The 18,908-nt window shown below is 51.0% G+C and overlaps 1 protein-coding gene and 1 long non-coding RNA gene across 2 annotated transcripts in view; both read left to right on the top strand.

The window, feature by feature from the left end:
* The first annotated feature begins 10,367 nt into the window (after positions 1-10,367).
* On the top strand, positions 10,368-11,218 carry LOC122447811. Its single transcript, XR_006271389.1, has 2 exons — positions 10,368-10,464; positions 11,025-11,218. It is a non-coding gene; the product is annotated as an uncharacterized LOC122447811 (long non-coding RNA).
* Positions 11,219-13,392: 2,174 nt separating this feature from the next.
* ACSS1 (acyl-CoA synthetase short chain family member 1) overlaps positions 13,393-18,908 on the top strand; it is a 43,485-nt gene continuing 37,969 nt past the window's right edge. Inside the window, exon 1 of the mRNA XM_043478405.1 lies at positions 13,393-13,745. Coding sequence (XP_043334340.1) covers positions 13,454-13,745 — 292 coding nt within the window. The 5' untranslated portion in view covers positions 13,393-13,453. The remainder of the gene's footprint in view (positions 13,746-18,908) is intronic.

Here is an 18,908-nt window from a genome sequence, read left to right as displayed (position 1 = left end):
TAAGAGCCCCAGGGGCAACGGCTTAACTCTACTCAGTGTCTGCGGCCGCAGGAGAGGAGGTGCCCAACACGGAGAAACGCGCCTTGCCTGGTGAACTTGAACCCTGGACTGGGCCTTCTAGCAGCTAGGGGACGCAGGCACTGTCTGTCCTGACTCCTTCGCCTCCCCCCCCCCGGCTTGTCCCCCGACAAAGCCACCGGACACTCCGCAGGCCTCCTCACTTCCCATTGGTCAGAATTACTGTCACTCTTGGCTCTAAACCAATCAAGAGGGCAGAATTCCTCCGTTGGCTTAGGCCAGAAATTCACTGCTGGAGAAGGACATGGCAAACCCACTCCAGTACTCTTGCCTGGAGAATCCCAGGGACAGAGGAGCCTGGTGGGCTGCCGTCTATGGGGTCTCATAGAGTCGGACATGACTGAAGCGACTTAGAAGCAGCAGCTGCAGAAGCAGCAGAAATTCACTGCAAGGAGATCCAACCAGTCCATCCTAAAGGAAATCAGTCCTGAATATTCATTGGAAGGACTGATACCGAAGCTCCAATGCTTTGGCCACCTGATGTGAAGAACTGCCTCATTGGAAAAGACCCTGATGCTGGGAAAGATTGAAAGCGGGAGGAGAAGGGGATGACAGAGGATGAGATGGTTGGATGGCATCACTGACTCAATGGACATGAGTTTGAGTAAACTCTGGGAGTTGGTGATAGACAGGGAGGCCTGGTGTGCTGCAGTCCATGGGGTTGCAAAGAGTCGGACATGACTGAGTGAACTGAACTGAACTGAACTGAACTGAAAAATTAACCTGTGGTCCCCAAGCTCCTCTTGCCCTGAAACTATCACTGGGCTTCTCCCAGCAAAGAAGAAAAAGGAGTGGCCACTGACCAGCCAAGGGTCAGGCTGGCCACAGGCAGGATGTGAAATAATGTGTATGACATTTAAAAAACAAAGCAGGTGAAAATCCTTTGAAATGTTCAGAGCGTTTATCTTTGGATCATGGGTTAATGGATACTTCTTTTCATATTTTCTATGTTTTGTAAACTTAGTATGTAAAAATAAAATAGTTAATATGAATAATATTAAAATGCTAATTCCTCTTTCTCGATTTAGGGCTAAGTACACACAGGACAAGAATCTCATTTAAAAAACAGTGAAAACATTTTATAATACAGAGTCTGTATTTTACCTGCATTTCTTGTTGGGTCAATACAAGTGCCAAGTTGATAGAAAACACATGGTCCCTTTAAACCTTCACTCAAATCATGCAGCCAATGGGAATCTGACCACTGACAGTAGGACAGAATTGTTCCCAGCTTTCAAAATTGCTTGCCAGCTGAAATTTTGGCTGTAAAAGCCTAAAAGGAGATTTTTAAAAATTATAATTTTAGCAAGGTCAATTTGGACGAATTCTGACTATGAACCAGTGTCACCCTGGCTGCCTTTTGGTGACAGGAGCAGTCCATCAGTGCATGAGAAACATGTATGACCCCAGGAGATATTTTCAGAAATGATGGAAGAACAAGATACAGTAATCAATGTTATTTCTGTGGGTCCACCAGTATAAATACAATAAACTATTGTTCTCGGTGGTCTACAAATCATGCCCATAATGTCTTTTTTGATTCTCACAGCAGGTGAGAAACTGAGCTGCAGAAAAATTAAGTGAACTTGCTAAGCTGATTCTCAATTTCTAGGGCTCAGGGCTAGAAGAACTAAGTCACCCTTGAAGTAGACGGAGGTGGTGACTTGCTCGGCCACATGTGAGCCCTGCCTGAAGCTGTCTGGTCAAGCCTGAGAGCAGACAGACTGAAGAGCAGGGAGAACAAACGTGTGCAGATACAGAGGTGGCAAGGCTGGCCACCGAGGAAAACATTCACTTTATGTTTAAAAATAATTATTTGGCTGCACCAGGTCTCAGTTGTGGCATGTGGGATCTAGTTCCCTGATCAGGGATTGAAGTTCAGAGTCTTAGCCACTGAACCACCAGGAAAAGTCCTGAAAGCGTTCACTTTTTGATACATTATTGGGACAACTGTTTATCCAAACGGGGAAAAATGAAATGGACTTGTTTCATGCCTTACAGGAAAATACGTCCAGATGAATCAGACAAACATGAAAGGCAGAACTATGGAGCTTTTAGATGTCTGGGTCTAGAAGATGCTTCAGTTGCCCAAAGTGGTGGTTGAAAACAACCACTTTATTTTGCTCACAGTTTCGTGGGTCTTTTTACAGCATGAGACTTACCAAGCCTCAGCCTCTCTTTCCATCCATCTATCATCTCATCTCTCTGTTCACATATTAGACACATTTTTCTGAACCATTTGAGAGGAAGCTGTTATCTCTGTTTTTCCAGCGTTTATTGAGATATAATTGACATATACCATTGTGTAAGTTTGAGGTATACAATACGATGATTTGATACACATATAAATTGTGAAATGTAATAAGGTTAGTTAAAACATCCACATGGTTACTATTTTGTTGTTGTTACGAACATTAAACCTTTAGTTTCATAGCATCTTTCAGATATACAGCACTGTTACCTATAGTCATTGTGCTGTACATTAGAGCCCTAGAATGTATTGATCTTGTAACTAAAAGTCTGTACTCTAACATCTTCCAACTTCCCCCATTTCTCTGCCACCTGGCCACTACCATCCTACTCTCTATTTCTGTAAGTTTGATATTTTTAGATTCTGCACAAGCCAGGTCATACCTTGTCCCACCTTCTCTGTCTGACTTGTTTCACTTAGCAAAATGCCTTCAAGGTCCATCCATGCTGTTGCAGATAGTAAGATTTCTTTTCTTTCTTTCTTTTGGCTGTACCAAGTGGCCCATGGGATCTTACTTAGTTCCCTGACCAGGGATTGAACCAGAGCTCCCTGCAACTGAAGTGTGGAGTCTTACCACTGGAGGACTGCCAGGGAAGTTCCTGGATTTTCTTACTTTTTAATAGTGACTAGCATTCCACTGTACACACACATACTACACACACTACATCTTTACCCATTCATCTGTCAATGGACACTTACATTGTTTTCATACCCTGATTCTTGCAAATGAAGTTGTAGTGAACATGGGAGGTGAGGATAACTTTTCCAGACAGTGAGTTTTATCTCCTTTGGATAAAATATCCAGAAGTGGAATTGCCTGATCGTATGGTAGTTCCATTTTTAATTTTTTGAAGACCTCCCATGCTGTTTTCTGTAGTGGCTGTTCAGTTCAGTTCAGTTCAGTCACTCAGTTGTGTCCTAATCTTTGTGACCCCATGGACTGCAGCATGCCAGACTTCCCTGTCCATCACCAGCTCCCAGAGTTTACTCAAACTCATGTCCATGGAATCAGTGATGCCTTCCAACCATCTCATCCTGTCATCCCCTTCTCCCACCTTCAATCATTCCCAGCATCAGGGTCTACAAATGAGTCAGTTCTTTGTATCAGGTGGCCAAAGTATTGGAGTTTCAGCTTCAGCATCAGTCCTTCCAATAAATATTCAAGACTGATCTCCTTTAGGATGGACTGGTTGGATCTCCTTGCAGTCCAAGGGACTCTCAAGAGTCTTCTTCTACACCACAGTTCAAAAGCATCAGTTCTTTGGCGCTCTGGTTTCTTTGTACCTACCCCTTTATCTCTTGATACTGTGTGTATTTTCTAAAAATAAGGACATTCTCTTACATAACCCGAGTAGTTATAAACTTCATAAAACTTGAGTACAGTACTTGAAATCTCAATACAAAATTCTAAACCTGAGTAGAACACAATACTCTGAATACAACACTTTTATCCAACACAAATACGGAGTTAATTAGATACAATATCAAATAGTGGATTAAATACAGTGCTCTCATTTGAATACAAAGCTATTATTTGGTGCTTCTATCTAGCATTGATTACAATATTCTAAATCTGAATACAAGACTTTTATCCACCTCTTTGCTCACATTCCAGTTCTGCCAACTGACAACAATGGCCTCCACAGAGCCTTTGTTTTCCACCCAGGATCCAGTCTAGAGTCTCATGTTGCATCTAACCATCATGTCCTTCATGACATGATGTCCTTCTGCAGCCTTTCTTTGTCTTTTGTGACATAGACATTTTTAAAAAGAAATTATTCATTTGACTGCACCGGGTCTTGGTTGTGGCATGTAAGATCTACTTCCCTAACCATGGATCAAACCCCGGCCCCCTGCATTGGGTTTTTGGAGTCTTAGCTACTGGACCACCAGGGAAGTCCCAGTATTGATATTTTTGAAGAACACAGATCAATTATTTTACAGGATATCCCCTCAATCTAGGTCTGCCTAATGTTCCTTCATGATGAGATTTCAGGTTATCCATTTTTGGTGGGAACAGCACTGAAGTGAGCAGCATCAAGGACTGAAAGGCTGACTCTGAGCAGAGAGTGAGAGACAGGAAGTCAGGGACTCCCAAGTTAACTTCTGGAGAGCTTCCTGTGTGATTGAATTTTTAACAGGGACATATCGAGCTTCCCTGCCAATGCAGGAGATGTAAGAGATGCAAGGTCGATCCCTGGATTGGGAAGATCCCCTGGAGGAGGGCATGGCATGCCACTTCAGTATTCTTGCCTGGAGAATCCCATGGACAGAGGAGCCTCCCAGGCTACAGTCCATAGGATTGCAGAGTTGGACACGACTGAAGCAACTTAGCACACATCATCGATGCAGTTTTTTAGCATAAGAGAAAGGTACTACCGGAGGTCACCTAGTTTGGAGGTAAGCAGGCAGGCTAATCATCTTCTGAATCCTTTGAGTAGGCCAAAGACTCAGTGGACAAGACTCAGTATTTAGGAAAGCTTCCTTTCTGCTCAGTAGAGAAAGCCACTCTCCTCCCTCACCCCTGGTATTTACAGACTCTTACAGCTGCTAAATGCTCAGAAGACCCCAGAAGGTCAAGAGTCCTGCCTTCTGTCTGCTCTGTTTTTCCATATTCCTGCTGGGCATGTAATAGCAGCGAGCAAACCCAGGGCTGTGGATCTGATCTTGCCTTGGGTATTCTTAGGGCCTCACTGTGGAAGCTAAGCAGGGGCTGCAAAGGTTTCAGAATCCTGGGCATGGGATCAAGGATTTTGTCCTGTGTACAACCCTAGTGTGACCTCTCTCAGAGAATTACTGGGAAACTTTTTGTTTTCCAATGTTAACTTCTGCTTACCCAGACCCTGTTCATGGGATTTTATCAGGGAGCCCACCTGGAGAAGGGCATGGCAACCCACTCCAGTATTCTTGCCTGGAGAACACCCATGGACAGAGCAGGATGGCTGGCTACAGTCCATGGAGTCGCAAAGAGTTGGACACGACTTAGGGACTAACACACACACACACACACACACATACACACACACACACACACACACACACGCACGCACCAGAGCGCCCACAGGGTATTCCAAACCCTGTTTGGGTGAAGACCACCTTCAGCCACACCCTCTAATGCCGCAGAAGTTTTCTCCTCTAGGGGTTTCTCATGCAGCCATATTCAACCCAAACAAGCGTGCCATGTCCCTGTCATCACTGACAGTCCCTGTTAGTGGTCGCCCCATGCTCGTGTAGGGCTCCCCGATGATGCAAAGAGTGCAACAACTTCCGAAGAGAATGAACTGACGAGTGTGTTGTGCTCTTTCCCATACCCGTAACCCGGCTGGAGAGAGCAGAACTGTACCCATGACATCCAAGCTCAAGGCCCAGATGCAAGCGTTCTCTTCCAGGAGCATCTTACATTACGGCTTCCTCTGGAGTGATCTGTCAACAGGGAACCGTAGGAACCCATGGCTTTGTTCTGACTTCTTTGGACCCTCTCCACTTAAAAATTCATCCAAGGGTGACTGCCTTCTTGCTCTTTCCATCAAAATAAGTGGGTAAGGAAATCCTCACGGGAGCTTCCCTGGTGGTCCAGTAGCTAAGACTCCGCGCTTCCAATGCAGGAGGCCCAGGTTTGATCCCTACTCAGGGAGTTAGATCCCACATCACAAATAACACGCTGGCGCCACCTGTTGGCAGGACTGTGGCTGTGCTTGGGCCTGAGTCAAGAGTCTGACTCTGTTTTGTCAGACAACCTGCCGCCCCCACCCTTACCCTTAGGCTGCACAGTGCAGAAACGGAAATCCTAGTTCCCCCAACCTGGCATCCAAGCAATGCCTCCTGCGTTGGGAACCCTGTGTTGGGACCACGGAGTCTTAACCCCTAGACCGCTAGGGAAGTCCCACAGGTCTGATCCATCTAAATGTACAGGTTGAACACATCTGTGTAGAGAAATTTCTGTTTTTCTATCGTCTTCCTTCCAACCCCGTACCGCTGTGGGTGTCTCCCTTTTGAAATATCTTCAGTCACATAATTGTCCTGTTAGCCACCCGTTGCTGTGGTTAAGTGCCCAATTTATGGTATTTTGTTATAGGACTCAGACATAAAAACCTCTTCTTTTCTCAATTTATGGTAATTTAAAATAAAGAACCCACGTGCCAATACAGGAGACATAAAAGACCCAGAGTCGATCGCTGGATAGGGAAGATCCCCTGGAGGAGGGTTTAGCAACCCACTCCAGTATTCTTGCATGGAGAATCCCATGGAGAGAGGAACCTGGCGGGCTACAGTGCATAGGTTCTCAGAGTTGGACAGGACTGAAGTGACCTAACTGCAATTCCCATTATTCCCCCTGCCCAGTCCACCACCTTGATCTCTGATGGCTATGTACAGTAGATCTCTTCCCTCCTTCCCCGTCCCCAAGTTCAAGGCTGCCCTGGGCACAGTCAACCTTTGCTGACCAGTTCCTAGAGAGATGAGGACTGTTTAGAAGGCCTTGTTGTTCAGGAGATGCTCCTGGACTTCCCTGATAGAGATGTGACTTCAAGACCCCTGCTCTGTTCTGCCTGGTCCTGAAGCAACTTAGTTAAAGGTAGAATCCATCACTTCCCTGGGCTTCCCTGGCAGCTCAGACAGTAAAGAATCTGCCTGCAATGCGAGCCACCTGGGTTCAACCCCTGGGTCCAGAAGATCCCATGGAGGAGGGCATGGTGACCCACTCCAGTATTCTTGCCTGGAGAATCCCCACAGACAGAGGAACCTGGTGGGCTGCAGTCCATGGGGTCGCAAAGAGTCGGACACGATTGAGTGACTAAGCACAGCACACAGAATCCATCACCAGGTGGCAGTGTTGGCCAGCTTTAAAATTTGTCAAAATCCACACGCCTAGAAATTTGAGTGCTGTTTTCTATCCCTCGCCTTTTCATTCAATCGGTCATCAGTCTGTCAATCCAGATTCCTAAGGCCCCGACTCAGTCCACACATAACCTTCCTGGGTCCTCAGCTGGTGCCTGCAGGGTTGGGCTCTGTTTATTCTGGGGCCCCCCAGGGGCTGACCCCAGAGGAAGTGATGTTCACACCAGGAGGTCAGCACAGATTTGCTGCTGACCCTTCCCTGCTGTGGCCTTTGTCTCCAAGTCATGCTCCTATCATAAACCTCCACATTTGGGGTGGTTGTGCTGAGAGGCGGGGGAGCCCCAGAGACTGGTGGTGAAGTGGTTTCAGCTACCTTTGCTGTCTGGGGCAGAAAAAGGAACTTTACTTCTCCGATCAGCCCAGAGGCTGCTCCCCAGTTTCACTCTGTCCCTCTCATCCCCCTCTTATCCTGAGGAGCCCAGCATCCAGAGTGATCACTGCCAAACAAGCGTCTAAGTAAGGATATCCCCTGGCCTGAGACCTGGAGAGGGCAGGGCGGCCACTGCCATCCTGACCACCCCGTCCCCTTGCCCTTGGCAGTAGAGCCATCCTCCCCCCACCCCACCTGCCTGTTGCTTATGGTTGGGTCTCAAAGGAAACCCTGAGATTCAGCAGAGGGCGTCCTCCCTAGCTGCCCAGCCCCTGAATGTTAATTTTAAGCATGTTAAAATACAAACCTTCCCAGCCCGAACTGCAAGTCGCCCTTCTCAGAAGCTACTGGACCAAAATCTGTCAGTTGGTCTACCCCTGAGTGTACCTGAGTCCAGTATGGAGTTGGTTCCAGGGGAACTGACTTCAACAGGAAACTGCAAGTGATGAGTTGGGAGGTGGAAGGGGGTGGTGATATGGCTACTGGAGTCCTGAAGTGGGAAGAGAAACAGTGGCTGCAGACTGGGGGTGGGACAGCACCCCTTGAGCTGGGATGATGACAGTCTGCTGAGTTGGGAGCCAAAGAAAGATAGGGAAGGGGTAGGGAGGGTGTAAGGTATGCAGAACTGAAGCCCCTCAGCCCTTAGATAAGTCTGTGTATCCCCCACACCTCAGAAGCTATGATTTTACATAAATCGAAAAAGGCAGCACATCCTTATTGCAATGAACTCACCACTAGACATCTGAGAGCTTAAGGGTTCAGGATCTCTCTCCCATGCATTCATTTTGCAAATGACAACACTGAGGTGCTTGCCTTACACATGGTGGACTGCGGGCAGTGCAAAGGCCTAGTGCAGGGCTTTTGGCTCCTCCACAATGCCCTCTGTCTACCTGGCTTCCTCAACGTGGGTGGAGGAAGAAGCCAGGGCTTGATCCATGGGTGACAGTGGTCACGGCTCACAGTTGTTAGAGCTTGGCCCTGAGAGGGACCTCCTGTGTCCTGTGGTTGCCCCTGGCTTGCTGTCAATGCAAGTGTCCACGCAGAGAGGTGGGAAGAGCCGTGGGTGTGAGGTCCCTGTGGACCTGGGCAGTGAGAGAACCGGTTCCTTCAGGTACCAGTGACACTTCACAGGCAAAGCCACTGTCTTCTCTGATGGCGCTCTTGACCACTGTGGGCTGTCAGGGGTGTCTCCTGGGGGACACAGAGAACCCCAAGGCCAAAGTCCTTTCTGTGCTGTGTGGGTGGTTGACACCCCAGTCTTTCCTGCTCACAGGAGGCTGGAGAGAGTTAAGGGCTTCCAGGGTCTGGTGTTGTCGGCATTTAGGGAACTCACTGAGGGAGTTGCCTGAGAACAGACCTACCCGGAAGTCTGGTGGCTCCTCATATGGGGGTCCTTGGCTCTGGGCGGGCACCACTGCCAGCCCTGAGCCACCTGGAATTCTCTTTGGTTTTCACCTGTGGTCTCTCCCACTCTTTGGTGGTGAACCCTCTCACCCTGGGGCCACTGTGTTCACCCTCCCTCCCGGGGATCCAGTGTGCATGTTATGGGGCACTGCGTGGGGGTCGTGGAGCCCACCCCTGCTGAAGCCAGGGAGGCATGTCACCACTCTCCATTGCTGAAACTGAGGTCATGGGGACATTGGGAAATGGGGACCGGAGGGCAGGAAGCCTGACAGCCTTGTGCGGCCAATCCCAGACCTCCAGCAGCTGCGTGCTCTCCTTCCTCCAACCCACTTTAAGGCTCGTAGTGTGGATTCTCCTTTTCGGTTTTGCTTTGCATTTCAGTCATTTGAGCTGGTGCCTGTTTCCCTGCCCCTCCCTCTCCTTGGGCTCAAGGGGCGTGTCCAGTTCATCCTTATCCAGCTGACAGCCTCCACACTGGCCCATGCACACAGCAGGGAGGGACTCCCCAAATCCTGTCATTGAAGGGAGTTGGGGGAGTGATAAGAAGGGCCAAGGAGCAAGGGGGTCCAGTGACTCAGTGCTGAGGGTCTCCTGGACCCTCATCTACAAAGCCGCTCCTTAGGAGGGTCCAGTGGCGCAGCTCCGAGCAATGTGGGAGGTGGGGCTTAAGAAGGCAAACACCTTACAGCTGCTCAAGTTGTGAGCGCTGAGGCTCCCCACTTGCCATCCATGAGATCTTGGGTGGGCATCTCCCCTCTCTGCGTTTGCTAAGTGAGGATCGGAGCATCCTTCTCTTTGGATTGTGAGGGTTGCCGTCTCCGACTTGAACATCGGGCCTGAGATGTAAAGTGAGCCCAGTTTCCTTGAAAATCCTCTCAGGCCTCTCATGGCTGCACCTGCCAATGCATGGCTTTCTTCAGCGGAGGGCACTGTTTGTGTTTTAAGGGCCGGGGCTTCGGTGATGCGGGCTGCCTGGAGGGCTGGCTGTTCTCAGGACTGTCCAGGCCCCATGGGAAGCTGTTCTGTGGACGTGGCTGGGTGTGGCTCCACCTGCTGTAGTTCCCGGAGGAGAGTCGCTTCCAGCAGGTAGTCTTGGCCTTGGCCTCTGTGACCTCACCTCAGATAACCTGGGCTGCAGGACATGCAGTTCCGTACCACCTGGCTGGTTCTGCAATGTTTTCTGTACACACAATCACTTCTATTTATCCAGCCTGAAGGAAAGCCAGCTTCATACTTCTTTCTTGAGAGTCAATTCCGTGTACTTTCCCTATTGTTCTTGCAGTAGGGGCAGGCAGGGGGCGGGGCAGGGCTGGCCAGCAGTGCTTATCGCTCCGCAGCGGCGGTTAGAGGCCCTGCTCCACCAACAGTCAGCTTACAGCTGTCCTGGGCGGCACAGAGCGTGGTGAAAGGCGGATCGTGGCCTTCTTCCTCGGGCCCTCCCGGCCTTCCAGCCTCGGGGTGGTGGGTAAGCCCGGGGCCATAGGGACAGGCTGAGGACTGTGTCTGGCAGAGTCCTCACTAGTGCTGCCCACCACCGAGGCCAGACTCTAAGCGGCAGCAAACCTCTTCCCCATCCCACCTCCAAGACCTGATGGCAGCAGCCGTCTCCATGGATCGCCGTTTGTGGAACTCCATCCCACTTTGGGTGGCCTGAGGAGCCTGAGTGCCATCTGGGGCTGGGTGGGATCTAGGGACTGGGCTGTGAGGGGCTGCCTGCTGAGCTCTGCCTCTTCAGCACACCGTGTGCTGGTGGGAGGACCCAAACTGGATGCTGGATGATTGCTCCTAGGCAGGGTAACTGGCCTGCACAGCGATCCCTCCTCTTACCAAGGACCTGGGCCTCGTAGGGCAAAAGCTGAGCCTTGGGACCTTGAACCCGTAAAATGAGGGGTAATCATGTTGTTTTGCTTACCAGGTTTGTTATGTGTTAACAGCTGCAAGGAGGCACGGAGACAGAATTATATGACTCCCCTTCCCTTTCTTGTCAGAACAGATACTAATGTTTGTTTTGGTGGAGGTTTATAGGAACATCCTGACTTGACCATGGGCTGACCTCAAGAACAAAGGCTCTGACACCATGAAGTCTGCAACAACTACCTGCCCCCCTGCCATTCCTAGAAAAGGGCTTTGCTGAAAAGTTTTGGGGAGTTCAGGGTTTTTAAGGCATGAGCCTCCTCCCTCCTTGCAGGGCCCTGCAATAAACCTTTCTCTGCTCCAGACTTGGGTGTTTTGGTGTTGTTTGGCCTTATGTCGACTTGCATTTGGTAACATTCTCTGCAGGGGTCTCTAGTCCAGAAGGCTGGAGCTTATGGCAGGGCAACCCGCCTCCAGGAGAGCAGGGCCTGCCTCTGTGGCCTCTCAGGGCCTGGGCTGGGACAGTTAGAGCAGCATTGCTCATCTACTTGTGGGGAACAGATCCTTCCTCTTGAGGGGGAGCCTCTCTCCTACAGAGCAAATGCCTGGGGGTTTTCAGCCACTGCTCCAGCATCTGTAGTCTTCTTTGGGACCCCTGGCCACACTTACAGTCTTTCTCTATTTCAGTTTTATTATTTATTCTATTAAAAATGGTGATTCAGGGAATTTCCTGGCAGTTCAGTGGTTAGGAATTTGTGCTCTCACTGCATAGGGCCCAGGTTCAATCCCTGACTGGGGAACTAAAATCCTGCAGACTGTGTGGCGAGGCTAAAAAAAAAAGAAAAAAGAGGTGATTCCGGCCAAGTGCTGCTGCTGCTGCTAAGTCACTTCAGTTGTGTCCGACTCTGTGCAACCCCATAGAAAGCCCACCAGGCTTTCCCGTCCCTGGGATTCTCCAGGCAGGAACACTGGAGTGGGTTGCCATTTCCTTCTCCAATGCATGAAAGTGGAAAGTGAAAGTGAAGTTGCTCAGTCGGGTCTGACTCTTAGCGACCTCATGGACTGCAGCCTACCAGGCTCCTGCATCCATGGGATTTTCCAGGCAAGAGTACTGGAGTGGGTTGCCATTGCCTTCTTCTCAGGCCAAGCAGTGAAGCAGAAATTGAGGTGGGAGTGGGGTTGCTGCCCAGCATGTGTTTATTTCTTAGGGCTCAGCGTCCTCATATGTTCCACTTGGGAGCTGAGAGTGGGCAGGACTTGATAGCACCAGATAATTTTTAAATTAAGTAGAAAAATGCAGGTCAAGCATTTGGCACAGAGCAGTGCCTATGTCTAAGTGCAAACTGTTCTCACTGGGCCCCAGCCCCCCAGCCTTAAAAAGCAGGCACCATGTGCAAGCAGGCAAGTGCACGCAGGCGCACATGAGAGGACACACACACACACACACACACACACACACACACACACACTGGGGCTGACAGTAGAAATTCCTCTTACAGCTAATAGGACGGAACTCAACCAACCAACTTTCAAAATTCCCTTTTCCCTTCTGTTTATCTTATTTAGTTTGTGGGTGTTGCGATATTCGAGTCTAGCTGAGGCAAGTTTCTGTGGGTTCCCTTCTATCTTTCCTGGCTTGATAACTGGGACACAGCCTCCATTCCCGGGCTCCCTGGGTACAGCTGGGGGAGAAAGATATCATGTGTTTCCCCCTCCCCAGGGCTGCATAAGAATAAATGAGTTGGTGTCTGAAACTTGCAGCCTGCAAGGGGCACACAGGGAGCTCAGTAGCGGGGGTGGTGCAGGCACAGAGACCTTAAGGAACTCACCGGATGTCAGAGAGCTAGAAACGTCAGCTTTTGAACCCAGGACACAGAAGCTGGAGCAGCGGGCCAAAACCCCCAGGGGTCTCCTTTGCTGCCACAGAAATGCGGCGGACCCTAGACCACCACCCTGGATACCCCCACAGCCTCTTGGGCAGAGGACCCCATTTAGTCCACGGGGCGGGGGTGCTGCTTGTGTGTGTATATTTTGGCTGGGGTCCGGTGCAGGCAGACCTGAGGGTTCCTTCTCCAGGGCGCATGAAGAGACGAATGCCTTCGGCCTCTGAGATGCTGAATGGACCTAACTGGTAGTTCCCCGGCTCCGCGGTCGCCCCCCGCGCCCGGGAGAGCCTGCGTCCCCGGGTTCCCAGTCTCTGCGGTTCCCCGCGCCGCTCAGCCGTCGGAGCTGGAGGACGCACCAGTTGAAACGCCAGCAGCCCGTCCCGGGACCCCGTACCCCGCGCTCCGGTGGGCCCCCCTTCTCCAGCTGCTCCCCCTCCCTTGGCGCCCGGCTCTGAAGCGCGAGCAGAGGGATGCGGGGGGCGGGGCGGGGGCGGGGCCGGGGCGTTGGCCGGAGGGGCGGGGCGGGGCGGGGCCAGAGAGGGGCGCGGGCGTGCGAGGGCCGGGAGCGGGGGCGGGATTGGGCGAGGGCCGGGGCGTCGGCCTGGGGGGCGGGGCCTGGGGCGGGGCCTGGGCGCGCGGCGGGGCCGGGGCGGGGCGCGGGCACGCGGGCGCCCGGTTGCCACAGGGCTCTGAAGCGCGGGACTCTGAGGCGCGATGGCGGCGCGCTGCTTGGGCCGCGGCGTCGGGCGGCTACTAGGCGGCCTCCGCGGAGTGGGGGTGCGGGCGCTGGCGGCCCCCAGGCTCTGGAGCAGCGCCTCCGCCCCTGCAGCGCCGCCCGGCTCCTACCAAGAGCGAATTGCACTGGCAGCTCGCGAGCCCGCCGCCTTCTGGGGGCCACTGGCGCGGGACGCTCTCGTGTGGGACACCCCCTACCACACGGTGAGCGACTGTGACTTCCGCAGCGGCAGGATCAGCTGGTTCCTGGGAGGCCAGTTAAACGTGTCCGGTGAGTGAGCCTGGGGACAGGGGCGTCCCAGCTCGCACGGCCGGGGTACCCCGAGCCCGGCGGCTCCACACGCCCCCTCCTCGGAGCTCTGGCTTCGCTCCCCGGCAAGCGACGCGGCCACCCCGCCCCCACCCGGCCGGCCCGGCCCCGACTCCCCGGTCGTGGCTCGGGTCTCCCGGTGCCCCCTAAGTCTAACGGTGGCTCCCACTGGCCCTCACACCGAGCGTGCCGCCCGGGGGTTGGAAGGCAAGGGGTGCGCCAGGAGCAGGATTTCTCGCCCCCGGGGCCGGCCGGGGACAGAACCGAAAATCTTCTGACCGTTGTCACCGCCAGGTGCCGGCCGGCGACCCGCCTGGGGAGCAGCCTGCCCGTGTAAACAAACGGAGCTTCGCCGGGTGGTGGGGAGGAGGAAGCCGCGCCGGCAGCCGGAGTCAGCCGGCGGGCGGGCAGGCGGGAAGGAAGCAGTGGTGGGGCCTCCCTGCTCTCAGTTTCACCTTCACCCCGAAGACCCAGGGGGCCGGTCTTCCGAGATCTCAGAAGCCAGTTCCATCGCCAGTTTGTCCTCTCTGGCCCCTACTGGAGATTGAATCCCCTACGCTTCTGTCCAGACTTGGGACTGGGGTTCACACTGCCACCCATGCCCCGGGCCAGCCAGGGGCAAAAGGCCCAGCAACTGAAGGAAGGAGGAGGCCGGCTAGGCCTGGGGTGTGGGCAGCCAGGTTGGGGGGGAGCGGTCAGAGGGGGCTGCCTGTCAAGGAGGAAGGGGATAATGGGATAGATGGGAGTCTAGGGGCTGTTTAAGGAAAGGTCTTCCTGACCAAGGCCTGAACTGGGCAGTGGGGTCTAAGTCTCCAGGTTCCACTTCTTTACTGGTCCAGTTTTTCTGTTCCTCTGCGTTTCAGCATCCTCCTGGGTAGACTAGAGGTCACAATGCCCACCCGAGGGGCTGATTGTGATGACCAGGCACACAGGGGTATGGAAAAGGCCCAGCACTTACTAGTGACCAATAAGTGGTAGTGATTTCGACTTGTGAAATTTAGAAGTAGCCAGAATTACAGGTAGTATCTTGCAGTTATTTTTCAAGCAAAGAAATTTAAGGGAACTTTGGACCAGACTTTTTTATATTGTATATTGCTTTGCTGGTTTAATAAAAATGACTCAGTAGATAAGTGTCTTCTCTAAAATTGAGTCAGCAGAAAGTGTCCTTGGACCAGTGGGAGAAAAACTAAACCCTTAGGTTTGCAGGGTTGGTGGAGTGAACCCTGGATTGAGAGAGCCGCGTGCAGAGAGAAGGGGTGGAAGGTTGCAGTTCCTTTAGAAGCTGCTTTGGACTTGGGAGACCTGAGGCTGCCAGGGACATTCAAGGTGAACACGTGCCACCTTTCACTCTCAGATAAGAAGGGGGGAGTGGTGGTGGTGGTGGTGGTGTAATGACAGATCCAATGCTACGGGCAGCCAGGGCCTCGTGAGCCCCACTCAGTCAGGTTCAAGGTCAGGGTTAGGGTGTGCAGCAAGACACTCTTCTGCCTCTTTTTCTTCATTTATTTCTCCTTAATGGTTACCTTAGCCAGAAACTGAACTTCAGAAAACTACCTTGTAGTAAAACAGCATTTCAGCCACGTTCTCTCATCAAATGTGTATGTGACCCACTCATCTGTCAGGAATATCTCTGATGGTCGCCAGTGTCTGCAAATCACAGAGGTGATCATATGAAAAAGGACCAGACCAAGTCATGGCTATCCTGGAAGCCACTAAAAAGTTGTGGACTGGAGTGGGAGGAGGTGTGTTTTGGCATGCTCTGTCTGTCTGTGTGATGGTTGTGTGATGATGGCTTATTTCAAAGAGCATCACTTAAAACTCCATTTGCCCCTTTAGGAAGGTCTGTACATACAGTTCTCAAAGTGTGGTCCCTGGACCAGCAGCATCAGCAAGACCTGTGAACTTTGTAGAAACATCCTAGATGGCCAGAGCCAGGAACCTGGGGGTGGATCCTCCAGGTGATCCTGATACACACTTAAGGTTGAGAACCACTGACCTGTGTCCAACCAGGGCAGGTGGGGCACCACTAAATGGGCAGATTGGGATGAATGCCAGTTTGTCTCTCTCAAACAAACAGAAAGAGTCTGTGGGTGGTACCGTACATTTCAGTGGTGCTGGGTGTGTCTTTGGAACCATACCTAGGTATGAATCTTTGTTTTCCCTTGACCATTTTTTTTTCTATCTAAAATCTTGCCAAGTGCTTAATTTTAATTCATTTTTTAAATTGGAGTATAGTTGATTTACAATTGTGTTAGCCACACAGCAAAGTGAGTCAAGTGTATATATATATATATATCTCCACTCTTTCAGATTCTATTCCCATATAGGTCATTACAGAGTACTGAATAAAGTTCCCTAAGCTCTACAGTAGGTTCTTATTAGTTTACACTATTTTATGTATAATAATGTGTCTGTGTCAATCCCACTCTCCCAACTTACTTACTCCTCCTGCCCTCCCCTGACTGTTCTTTGGTGCGTCTCCTCATTTGTAATGTGAGAACAGTGCGTAACTGAAATTCTTTTCCAGTTCCTATCCGTGCCATTTTCTTAGTCTCTCGATTCCGTGGGTCAGGACTTTGGACAGGGCCTGACGGGAGTGGCTTGCCTCTGCTCCCCGCCTGTGGGACTCTAGTCATCTACCTTGTTCACTCCCAAGTCTGTGGCCTGGCCTGCAGGCTGGGCTTACCTGGAACTGTGGCCTGGAGCACCCACAAGAGGCTTCTCACAGGGTGGTGACTAGACCCAGGGCTGTTGGCTACTGGAGGTCCCAGAGACCGAGGCAGAAGCTGTTAGGCTTCTGACCAGCGGCAGGTGACCTGGGACTGCTGTTAGCATTGAATGTGAAAACGCTTGTGAAGCACTCTGCACTGTCTTCAGAACATTCCTTGCACCCAATCACTGGCCTTTGTTATTTATTAATGAATCCTGGGAGGAGGCTGTGACCTTGAACCTGCTCTTCTCCCATGCTGCTTCGCCTCTGAATGGGACCACACAGGTTTTCCATCTGACCAGCCTATTCTGGGAAGCAGGCTGGGGAGGGCACGCAGGTGGCTGACGTGGCTCTGAAAGCCCTCCTGGACCCTAAGAGAGCCAGGCCATGGTTGGGGGAGGGGCGAGTTGTGGTGTCATAGGGCCCTAGGTGGAGTGGGGTGGAGGTGGGGAGGTAGAGCCGACACCCCCTGCAGTGAACTGCTTTGCACGGAAATTCGAAACTCTTCAGAAAGCCACGTTCTGCTAAGGACTCTTTCCAGCTTTTGAAGTTTGGCTCTTTCCCTCGCAGGGCTCAACAGATGTCTTTGCTCCGTGGGTTTAAACTTGAGATGTCAGGAAGCTGCAGATGCAGAACTGGAGGGTAGTGATGTGTTGCTTTCAGAATACAAAACGAAACTATTATGAGTCTGAATTTGAAACACAAGTGTGTGTATTCTTACTTTCAAGCTCGCGGATAGGGACACTGTTTATAACTAGCATTGAACACAGAAATTCCTTGGACGTTTTTTGGAACATTCCTTGCAGCAGTGGAAACCATTTCGCTGTAGCTCTCTCCTCTTCATGACGTGCCTCGAATAATCCAGATGGCAGAAACGTTGAGATGGCAAAAGCCTGCCTCCTAGGCTGCATTTCCTCTCAGTGGCTGAAGTAGCTCACTCAGGTCTTTCAAGGAACTCTCAGTGGACACACAACCTTAGGTCTCAGGAGGAGGGAACCTCGGAAAGCTCTGAATCCTCCCCAGTTGTCAGAGACACAACTTACTTTAAATAGCAGATGTTTCTGGAAAGTTGGCAAATACAGTTTTTGTGATTGACGTAATACCTCAAATTGTGCCAGGGAGGTTTTCTATTTAAAGAAAACCTATTGTGACTCCTCTTGTGAATATTAACTCCCTCATCTCTTTGGATTGAAATTAAATTTTTGTAAAGGGAGGAGGGGCAGGGATGCATTTAAACAACCAAGAAGTTTGTTGGATGGAAATGCCTGCATTTGTGTGTACATGTTTATGATGAAACTGACGACCCTCTGGTTACCTTTTCTTTTTTTAATAATATCTTAATTTTTTTATGTGGGCCATCTTTTAAAAGTTTTTATTGAATTTATTACAACATTCCTTCTGTTTTATGTTTTGGTTCTTTTGGCCTCAAGGTTTGTGGGATCTTAGCCTCCTGACCAGGGGTCAAACCCACAACCCTGCATTGTAAGGCGAAGTCTTAACCACTGGATTGGCAGGGAAGTCCCTCATCACCTCTTCTTAAAAACAAACCCAAACTCACTACACACACCTGCTTACCTGCTTGCAGAGCCACATCAGGCCCGGGTGCAGACTTGCCCTTAGGTGAACTTTGTGATGCCTCATCTCACGACACCCTTGTGAAGTGTCTGGTGGCTCCATTGTACAGATGTGGATGTAAGGACTCTAGCTTGTGTTTGGTGGGGATCATGCATAAAATGCCCCAGTGCCTTGGAGCCTGTGTTCTAATGAGGAGAAGGCCCACAGATCAGTAAAGGAGCAGATCCACATTGGGGACAGTGTTCAAGGTTTTACAGCTGTTAAGGGGAGAATTAGGAAGTTTGTCCCATTGTCCCCTGCCCCCCTTCCAAGGTGAAGGAATCTTAGGGACGTGGTCCCTGCCCATGGGGACCTTGTGACCCAGATGGGGGTGGATTTAGCAGACCTGGTGTTGTGTCAGAATGGGGGCTGCTGGGAAGATGAGTCAGTGCTGAATGGGGTTGTGGGAGGAGAGATTGCTGTGTGCTGGGAAATTTGGAAAAGGATCAAAATAAGAGGTCGGGTTTGAGCCAAGCCTTAAGTTGCTCTATCTCCTTGCCCAACTTTTCTTGGAAATACTTGGAAATGAAATTCTGTTGTCTTGCTGCCCAGTTTGTTGGTGGAGACTTTTTTTTTTTAAATGAGAGATGTAAGGGTTTCCTTCCCTTCTTCCTTTTTTTTTCCCTCCCCTCTGCACTTGAGGCAATAGCAGGAGCCATGCAGATGTGTTAAAAGTCAACATACACATGGCATCATAGAGCCACGTTGCCTCAGACCCGGCCCTGTGCTTTCTCTGGACACTGTCATCTGAGGGTTGTCCATGGCAGCTGTGAACTCAGTTTCCCTTGGGGACACAGTCA

Source organism: Cervus canadensis, chromosome 10, assembly GCF_019320065.1.
Source record: "Cervus canadensis isolate Bull #8, Minnesota chromosome 10, ASM1932006v1, whole genome shotgun sequence".
Classification (NCBI taxonomy): domain Eukaryota; kingdom Metazoa; phylum Chordata; class Mammalia; order Artiodactyla; family Cervidae; genus Cervus; species Cervus canadensis.
Note: the sequence above shows the minus strand (reverse complement) of the source record. Positions and strands in the feature narration are given on the sequence as shown.